At 40.3% G+C, this 10318-nt stretch overlaps 1 protein-coding gene across 1 annotated transcript in view; it reads left to right on the top strand.

Annotated features, from left to right (window-relative positions):
- Nucleotides 1-2064: 2064 nt before the first annotated feature.
- The window catches only part of naa15b (N-alpha-acetyltransferase 15, NatA auxiliary subunit b), a 26617-nt gene continuing 18363 nt past the window's right edge, over nucleotides 2065-10318 (top strand). The window contains exons 1-3 of the mRNA XM_079277812.1: nucleotides 2065-2210; nucleotides 8233-8317; nucleotides 8422-8526. Of these exons, the coding sequence (XP_079133938.1) occupies nucleotides 2157-2210; nucleotides 8233-8317; nucleotides 8422-8526 (244 nt within the window). The 5' untranslated portion in view covers nucleotides 2065-2156. The remainder of the gene's footprint in view (nucleotides 2211-8232; nucleotides 8318-8421; nucleotides 8527-10318) is intronic.

The raw sequence follows: 10318 nt of genomic DNA, 5'->3' as shown, positions 1-10318 counted from the left end.
TCTTGGATTTTTAAAATGGGCCAGTTCTTCCAGTCTTTAATTGTGTACAAGAGAAACTTTTATTTTAAAATCATTCATCTTTTATCTGACTTAAATGTGAGACATCAGGGATCAAGTGCTTTAAAAGACAGTTCCTTATTTATTTAGTACAACACTGCTGTATGTTGGTAGAAAGAGTTGTTGGTACCTGTAATCATTACTCCTCATCCACACTGACTGTAAAGAGATCTATGATGAAGACTATGCATATTGTCCCCTATGTCTTAGATATGCATATGATTCATATGCATATAGCGTTCCCTTCAGTCCCCATCCCCTCGTTTTGCAACTAATTTATTGTTAAATGCAGACAGTTTGCATGATATTTATGTTGCATATTTGTATTTTATCTTGTTTTATTTTGTGAATGTGCATTCTACAGGACGCAGATCATGAAGCTCTCATCCAGGGATCCATTGAGGAGGCCGTAGGATTACATGTTATCAAAGACCAAGATGGCAATATATAAACCTGTGGACTGTCCTTGAGGACAAGACGGTGTTGCTGCCATTTAGTTTGAACACCGTTGAAACACTCCAGAAGGTTGTCATGGGGTGCTCTCCAGGATCGGTGCCCAGGACAATCAGTGCGCTGTTACCAAAGTGTAATGGCGAGGCAGACAGAATGTAGTTTTGCATGTTCACCATCTTGGATTATGGACATTATTGCATCCTCCATTGCACTGATGGTGGACGACATGACATGTATTTTGCATCCTAAAGGCTTTGGACATGTGCTGTAGTTCATCTCACATGGACAACATGGACATTCACTCAGTACATCATGTGTTCTAGCTTCTCAAAATTTGAAAAAAAGCTCCTGATAACATTCACTGAAGACCATCTGATTAATTTTCAATAATCATGCAGTTATGAGGAGAAATATATTCAAATTATATTTTTGTTTAATCGGGAGCACAGAAACTTACATTGTATTATTCGCCACAGGGAGTGAACAGAAGTTTGCTTTTAAAGGTAACAGAATACGTTGAGTATCATAGTAGGCTATCATATTTGATATTCGATAAAGGCCTGCATCTCCACTGTGCTTGTAATCTTTCAATGAAAATACTGGTCCAAGGTTGAACCTAACTACTATCGTGTGATTTGTGAAACGGTCAATAAAAGTGAAAAGTACACATTTGTAAATAGGTTGTAACTGATTTATAAAACTCCACCAACACTCACAAATGTTTTGCTTCTTGCTACTTTACGTGAGTGTTGGACCTTCACTGTGCAAAACGATGTAAACACAAAGTTCAACACTAGAAGGTCGATTTCACCTTCACTTCCTGAAGAGAGAAAGTTTTTCTGTGGTCACTTTAAATCTGAGTTTAAAATGAGATTATTATTTTTTTTAATTCTATTTTATCTAATTTTTTATTATTCTACTTCTTCAAATTCAATATCTGCTCTGTTATTTTATTGTACTGTATATATTGTGCATTTCCATACATAATATTTTATATTTTATTTTACTCTGTAAATTGCTGCTGCTACAAACTAATTTCCCCCTGGGGATGAATAAAGTCTATCTATCAATCTAAAAGATGATTTTGTGACATCAGGTTTAGGGGTGAAGGCCAAGTGTGATATGTAAACTTGAATCATCCACAGAAAATACAATGAAAACTGTTATGCTTTGAGAAGTATAGATTGTATAGAAAATATGTTGTGTTTAGAAATTACACTTTTTAACATGTACGTTTCGAGAGTTTTCAACATTGGAATACTAGATCGCATTTTAATAATGTTTAACAAAATAATTGAACTTTTGGACACAAATTATTATTCCAAGCAGAGCATTTGTATGTGTGTTAAAATCATTAATGGAGGGGATCTTCAACTTTATTTATCACAACCTTCCAGGCTACGGCTGTGCTCGAAACACGTCCATTGTAAAAGCATGGACATAAAACCAGCCGCCGCCATTTTGAAAGGTGTTGGATTCACCACGTGAGGAGGAAGTGAATGAGGAGAAAGAAGACGGAGCAATCGAGCGGAGCGGCTGAAGCAGGGGAACCCGAGCCATCACTCGACTCTACTCGTCTCGACTACCCGGGCTAACTTTAGCTACATGTGCTGAGGTCGAGGGGGAAACTGATCCCAACCGCAACGATGCCGACAGTTACTTTACCGCCGAAAGAGAACGCTCTCTTCAAGAGGATTCTGGTGAGTTGATCGTTAAAGAGTTGCACGGAGACCTGGTGGAGTTTAACGATTCACTGTGCGTGAGTCGGTGTAGCTCTCCGGCTGCTAGCGTTAGCTTCCGTGTGTTAGCAAAATGGCATCATTGAATGGACTAGCTAGCCCGGCTCTGACATGCGCTGTCACCGTAACTTAAATCCACAATGGTTATTATTGACTCTGTTGTAATTCGTGTGTTCAAAGTGATTAACATACATCAGCATTAAAAGCATATTGGCGCTGGTTTAAAGAGCCAGACTTGGCTAGGCCACACTGCTCTTCGTACACAACAACCGATAAGTTACCGCTAGGCTCCACGATGTGTAGCCAGTGTACCGGTCGTGTATGCAAAGAGCTCCTCATACTAATGTAACCTCTTATTACTGCTTTGCCGTTTTGTCTGCATTTATATGAATGCATGGCCGGTGTTTTTAACTTCGTGTCAGACGTGGGCCATGCTAACCAGCTATGCGAAACTCATCACACTGGCCACTTGACGTTAGCTAATCGGCTAACGCTAGCCAACTGGCGTTAAATATCTTGATTTATCTGATTAATGTCGGTCTAAATCTGTCTGTGTGGAGTATCCGTAGTCACACCGGTGTAGGTTGGATTAGAGCAAACTGGTAACGTTAACTTTAGCTCGTGCATGTGTGAGAACGTGCGGAAGCGAGGCACGGACCGGTGTGACTGTCAGCAAATCTGTAACGTTAGCTGCTTCAGGCCTTATGTGCTCTGCTAGCTACCCATCCATCCCTTCCATATCCGAGTACCTGTTTATTTACTGTTTGCACACAGTATCATGTGGGTTAGAGACATTGTTGAACAGCTGTGGTGTTTGCTGCATGTTTAAATAGACAGTCTTCCTCTTCTTTTGCCGTGCTTGTTGACTGTCAGTGTGTCCTGTTTAACATCTCTGCAAGCACATCTAGCTTTACTTTACTCTGACCAGTTTAACGTCACTGACTAGTTCAGATAACCTTCATTGTTTTCAAAAGCAGGGGCTCTGCTGGGAGTTCGTGGGAGTTGGTAGTTCATCCACTCCACTTCTGGGAGCACACCTGTGAGCTGCACCTGATCCTGAGAAGTTAGAGCCCGTGTTTGCTGCAGACCTCAGAGGGAGTGTTGCTTTTCCCCTCAAATTGTTGTGGTGCTGCAACATTAAATGCGTTTGATGTAAATCGTGTTTTGCACAGCACTGCTACTTTTTTAATGTTTTTTTAATGTTTTTCACTGCAGGTTCAACAGTCTTTATTTCTGCATTAGAATCTACGATTAGTATAAAGAAGGATCCGTTTAATGTCCTCAGGTAAACATCATTGTTCAACTTGAATACAGTGAAGTGACCTTTTAGTTCTTGTTCCTAGTTAAGAGGTCTGACAGCGTTTCATCAGCATGAAGTTGTTGTTGGATGAATGTTCTGTCATTGATTGCTCTTTCTGCAGCGGGGATGTGATATGAGATTTGAAGCGCTTCTCTCCCTGGCTGTAGTCAGAAGTGGACCACACCCCTATTTATTTTTGCTTTCCCCTACTGAGTGCCCAAATGCATTGATAAAAGTTGGCAGTTCTCCAACTTCTGCATGGCACTGGAGTTTGATGAGTTTCGTTCTGGTGTCGTGGGGGGGCACTTTTCCCTACTGTTGTCTTGAACTTAAGTTGAACCTTGCACACAAATCATATTTTTTTTAATCCATGCTTTATTCCAGTCTTGTTTTGACGTGAAAAGTTTTGTGCTGCATTGAAGCTTGTAGGGCAAGAGATCGTATCAAGCCAATTCCTCCTAATTTTAACTTTAACTTCGTTGCATAATAAGTAATACAACTGTGTTGCAGACAGAGGGATGTAAAGTGACAAAATAATAAAAATAGAAACTAATAGTAGTGAGAGAAACTAAAAAGTCCCATGGTGCCTCACAGAGCATTGACTAGAAAGTTGACCCTGACTAATGGATGTTATTCCTCAAACTGGACTTCAGGTAATTCATTTCACGGATACTTGTAGCAACTCACCCACATCAAAGGGAAACCCCTTATGTTTTTGTTCAGCGCTCAAGCTGTTGGACAGCTTCAGTTAAGTGGGACGTCTGCCTCTTAAAGTTATTTTTTCAGGACTGCCTAGATGCGTTATGGGTAGTATTTTGTGTATACAACAATATAGGTGCCATGACCATTTAGGATGTCACACCACTGAAATATTGTTTAGATTACAAATACTTCTCTTTTTCCGATAGCTTAAATATTTCTGATGAGGTATTGCATAATAAAGAAGAGTCTGAAATCTTTATGAACACGAATGACACTGACTCTGTCATCCCCAGGGCATTTCCTTCTGGGCTCTTTCCTTGTGGTCTCTCCCCTGCACATCCCTGCTTCTCTATTTAAACACACTCGTCACTTTTAACATTTCATACACTTCACTTGGTTTACAGTCCTGTTATCTGTTTTTGTGTGCACTTTATTCTATATCCTATATTCCATATCTTTTTGTACATTTTAAATATGTTTCTATTTCCTGCACTGTGCTGATTGTTGTTGATAGTTAAATGTCATTGTTTATTGTTGAATGTTACGCACCTTCCGCCATGACAAATTCCTTGCAGGTGAAAACTTGCTTGGCAATAAACTGTTCTGATTCTGAGGCCCAAACTTAACTACATTTTAATTTCACTGCCTTCTAAGGTAATTAAGTAGGCTGACACCCTGGTGCTGAGGGTTCACCATCATTATCTTCAGTTGTAACCCCAAGACTGACTCTTCACCACCTTCCTTCCAACATGATGAGAATGTGGCGTCAGTACTTTGGGAAATGTTTTTAAATCCGGCCTAATATTTGCACTTGAGCCCTGCAGCTTAGAGCCACCGCTCTGACAGATTCTCTCTGTAACTTGGGGCAGAGTTATTTTGGGTGAGGTAGATAACATGCTGGATATGAAGCACAGCTGATGGTGTTAATGTTGCTAAATTTACCTGAAATAAACGGTACAGTATGGGTGTGTACTAGCATCATTCTCCTAAAACCAAACATGTTTCCCACTTCAGAGGCTGAAGCCTTCGTAGGGTGCGTCCGCTGAATCGGTACACAGTCAAGTGTTTGAGGTGGATGATCGGCCGGAGGAGAGCTAGTTAAAGTTTGCTTTTAGCAGCCGGTGGACTAAATAACGGCGCTAACATGACAAAAGGTTGCATTGAGTTATATAATGATGCGTTCAAGCTCTATTCAGTAAAAACAAGTTTACAGTTGTTTTGAGGGAGATATTTTCACAGCAACATGGTTATGGCCTGTTTGACTTACTCTAAAAGTTATATTTGCTCCCCTTTCTCTGATCCCTGACTCCGATCCGTGATACGATGCGATCTGTGAGTTTTATGACCCGTTGCTCCACTAGTAAACTCTATAAATTGGAAATCGCTTGTCACAGTAGTACGACTGCTATGCCTGAGAGCTTTGTCCAGACAGCACCTACTGTTTACTTTCTGTCCCTGTCAAAGCATGACATATTATGATTGTTAACATGCGGAACGTGTTTTTGTCAGTAGTAATCCCGTTACATAGTTTTATCAATGTTTCTTCATGGTAATTCTGGCACCGCTGCTGTGATGGTAACATACCGTTACACCATTGCATCATCTCATGTTGTTGTTCGGCCGTTTAATATTTTCTGTTTACTTTTAGCAGCCATGTTTAAGTGAGAACATTCTGTAAATTGTTTCAACACCAATGCAAAAATTTGAATAATCGATAAAAATATATTGTTACACATGGTCTTTTTTACACATATGCAGCTGTTTTGAACTAGTATGCACACTTTTGTGTGACATTGTCCCATATGATTTCAGACAGGGCACACTGTTGTTGATGAAGCAACACCATACAGGACATTAGCCTGTTTCTTCTAGTCCTCATGTAGTTCAACATTGAATTACCGTACTTTCCGGACAATCGAGCGCACCTGTATATAGGCTGCATCTGCTCATTTTTAAAAGAAAAAAGAATTTGTAGATAGATAAGCCACACTGGTCTATAAGTCGCAGGTGTCCCCGTTGAACGGCAAGATGCTTTTAACAGTACTAAAGTTGTCTTCTTCTCTGAACATCATAACATGTCCGACTCGCTAGCTTCTAACCTAATTTTAACATTACCGCCAATGGGGAAATGCTAACCGTGATTAGCATTAGCGAATATACCGGTAATATATCTTCGTACATCTTTTCATGCTTAATACAGACATACTTACATTACAGACTAAGGTCTCTCAAGGCTACCAAACAGAAGAAGTAAAACAAAGCAGCGTGTCTTCTCATTAGAATCTAAAAGCAACGAGGCAATAACTGTTGTTGCTCGTAGCTCGGAATAGCATTTACGGCTAACTGAAATGCAGACTTTTACTGCACTGTAAAAGTCTGTGGAGGAATCAGCTGTTATTGGAGCTTGTTGTGCTAGCAGCAACTGGCCAAGCCAGTTAGCCGTAAATGCTATTCCGAGCTACGAGCTAATTTAACTGGATGGATTATAAATAATACATAGAAATACATGAATAAATGTTCTTCTCATTTCAAGTAAAATAACGGCTGGATTAAAGAATAAATTACGTAACACAATTCATTTTAGATAAATTATGTTCACTGAATTGCCCTGCAGCTTTAAACTCAGTTCATTCAGGGTGAAGTGAAAAAGCCAGGATATTATACTTTTCTCATCTTCTAAAAAGAGAAATTAGAGTTGAAAGAATTCACCTCTATGAGTCTGTCCAGTCAGAGTCTAATGACTCTGGTCTCTCTGGTCATTTTCTCTTTTGGAAATCATCCTATGATTTGACTTTCACAACTCTCACTTCAACAGTCCTGCTCTGCTGTCTATATCCTCGTCTCTCCTCCGTGTGTCACGGTGTGTGAACATCTCACTCAAGCCAGGGAACTCGTCAGAATACCCATATTTGATTGGATGAGCTGCATCACGTGATGTGATTCACAACGCATTGGTCAGTGTTTTTCCTGCACCGCTGAACAAGTGCCGTAAATGCTGGAAAAATTCCGCTGCATAAAAAATGCCCTTCAAAATAAAATCACAATTTTTTTCCAGGCAAAGGCCTGACCCACTGAAAACGGGTCCCACCAGACCCACCAGTTGAGAATCACTGGTGTAGAGAACAAGTTCTGACGTTCAAACAAATCCTGTTAAGTTTTCTGATTTGTATTTTTAAAAAAATATTCATGTTTTTTTGTTTTTGTTTTGTTTTATTACTTTAACAGCTCAGGGATGTTGAAGGAGCAACCTGTTTGTGCACTTTCTGAAGATCAGTTCTGTTTTTGAATAAAGGGTTGGAAATGAATGCTTTTTTTTTATCCGATTCATCCATTAATCGAAAAAATAATCACCCGATTAATCGATTATTAAAATAATCGTTAGTTGCAGCCCTAATACTGTGTTTTATTAAAAAGTCGGATTCAACATTGAGCTCGGCTGTGTGCAGAATGCTGATGAATGTTAATGATATGGATAGTTTTTAGGGAATAATTCTGGAGTACATTATCTGATAATGTTGCTGGTGAACAAGTATAACCCATTCTGAATTTGTGACCAGAACTTTTAAACTGCTGACTTACCAAGACTACGTTGTTCCTTGTTCTTTCAGGTCCTTTTATGTAATTAGTAGAATCCTGTAACATACCGGTCCAGCTGTGGTTGACATTCTGCTCCCATGCCAGCTTTTAGTTAATCAGTATGGATCATAAAAAAGTGAAATTGCAGAAATTAGTGTCCTTTTTTCATAGTTTTTCTCCTTGCTAAGTCTAGCTTAGGACTGGGCAATATGGTCAAACTGCTTTTTCACGATATAGGTCAGTTCATATAACGATAAATATCACGATGTAGCATGTTTTCTAGTAAATCAATCGACAGTCTATATGGCTGTCAACTCCAGGATGAATGTTCCGCTGCTTCTCTTGTCTGATACAACACTGTTGTTCTTTTGGCTTAATGTGATTTCTCTCTGCTTCCTTTGACAGCGATGTTATGAACACAAGCAGTACAGAAATGGGCTCAAGTTCTGCAAACAAATTCTGTCCAACCCCAAGTTTGCAGAGCATGGAGGTAAGCGTTAGACATGTGGACGGAAAGATGAATGAAAAGGTTATCCTGTCTATGGGAAATATGCATTGTATTTCTTACTCTCTTGTGCCATTTACTCCCTGCAGAGACCCTGGCGATGAAGGGATTGACCCTGAATTGTCTGGGAAAGAAGGAGGAGGCCTACGACCTGGTGAGAAGAGGCCTGCGCAATGACCTCAGGAGCCACGTCTGTATCCTCATTCATGCCATGGCACGCACGATGTGTTAGTGCAGGAGATATGCTCTGGGTTTACCCTGCAACTTAGTGCTGGGCGGTATACCGGTTAAACCGGTATACCGGTTTTAATTTCCCGTATGATATGAATTTTTAACACACCGTCATACCAGTGCATAGCCGAAACAACTGCTGTCACTCTTCAACAGGCAGCTAAATATATTGTTCGCCGCTAAGAAGGCTACAGTCGGAGCTAGTTGCCTTAACTGTATTGAGGGGGACCTCTAATCATGGTTCTAACTTTATAACACAACAATTAATAACACACAACTAATGCTCTTTAACATGGCAACACACCATGACACAACAGTTTGACACATAAACAATTTGTAACACTAATAATTGTACATTTATAAAATTTCACCTCTGAACGGCATGCTCGCTAGCACAATAGTCTGTTAACAGCGAGAGGCTCCGTCGTTACAGTAACGTTACATTAAAGAACAGAAAGGAGAGATGCAGGATGAACAAAGACAGACCGGAAATGCACCAATAGAATCTGTGCCCAAGTAGGGTTGCACGGTGTATCGATACTAAAAAGGTACCGCGGTACCTGTACGTTAAAAACGATATGATTTTGCATATTTTTTGGTGTCGATACTTTATTAAAATAGCACGCGATCAGAGCGCACTCGCTGCTTTGCGCCTTGTCATGCTGCCCGCAGGCATTGACTGCAAGGGGGCGGGGCTGCCCAGCGCTCACACAGCAACAGGCAGCGTGCACTCACAGAGTGACCACAGGGGAGACATGGCAGGAGCTTTTCCAGACCGTCCTCTGCTTGTTGAAAAACAAGATGCCAGAAGTATCATCTGGAAGTACTTTGGCTATATTGCAGACAGTGAAGGAAAGCCCGCTGACATACAGAGACCAGTCTGCGAAACGTGTTTCAAAGCCACACAGACCAAGTGAGGTAACACGTCTAACATGGCAAAGCACCTTTCAGACAGACGTCCGGACTTTTTAAAGAGTTGAAAGAACGACAGGTAAGCAAATGTGATTATAAACATGAACACCCCCAAGCTCACCCATAGACGGCTAACACGAGTACGTGCCTATATGATCACAATGCACACAAAAGTGTACTAAATGAAACACAATTGATGCACAATGGCTACATGCTGGTGGAGCGGGTGGATCTTGAGCTAATTCTTTTTATTTTTAGTTAAGGAAAAATAATTATTCCATGAATTAAGATAAAATATGAAGTGAAAATATCAAACTCATTAAGCATTGTTTATCCACCCACTCACTCAGACAGATGCCAGCAGAGTCAGCAGCAATCATGGCACCATGTAGTTTTCATTAATATCTTGCTGTAGGCTAATACAAATTTTAATGCCATTTGTTGAGTGTTAAAAAACCTGGGCAGGAACAAGCTGGTAAAAAAGGGAACCGTACAGATGTTTTATTTATTACTATTACAGATAAATATACCAGTATTGTATCGAATTCTGGTATCGTAAGTATCGGGTATCGTGATACTTATGCCAGGTATCGTATCGAAGTCATAATTTTGGTATCGTGACAACCCTATGCCCAAGAGAGGAGCTGGGTCTTGTGGAAGTTTGAGTCTGTTCCACAGCGAGGAGGCCAGAGCACCTGTCCGGCTGCTTTGTACAGTCGACACGCTGCAACAATAAATCTACCAAAACTGGTTTACAATTAAAAGGAATTTAATCCCACTGATGCAAGTACGATTACAGTTACACAATGGAGTAAATTACTCCTCAGAAATATTACAATATTA

This window comes from Melanostigma gelatinosum (genome assembly GCF_949748355.1).
Source record: "Melanostigma gelatinosum genome assembly, chromosome: 11".
In the NCBI taxonomy this organism is placed as follows: domain Eukaryota; kingdom Metazoa; phylum Chordata; class Actinopteri; order Perciformes; family Zoarcidae; genus Melanostigma; species Melanostigma gelatinosum.
The sequence above is the reverse complement of the archived record's forward strand: the minus strand, read 5'-3'. Positions and strand labels throughout refer to the sequence as shown.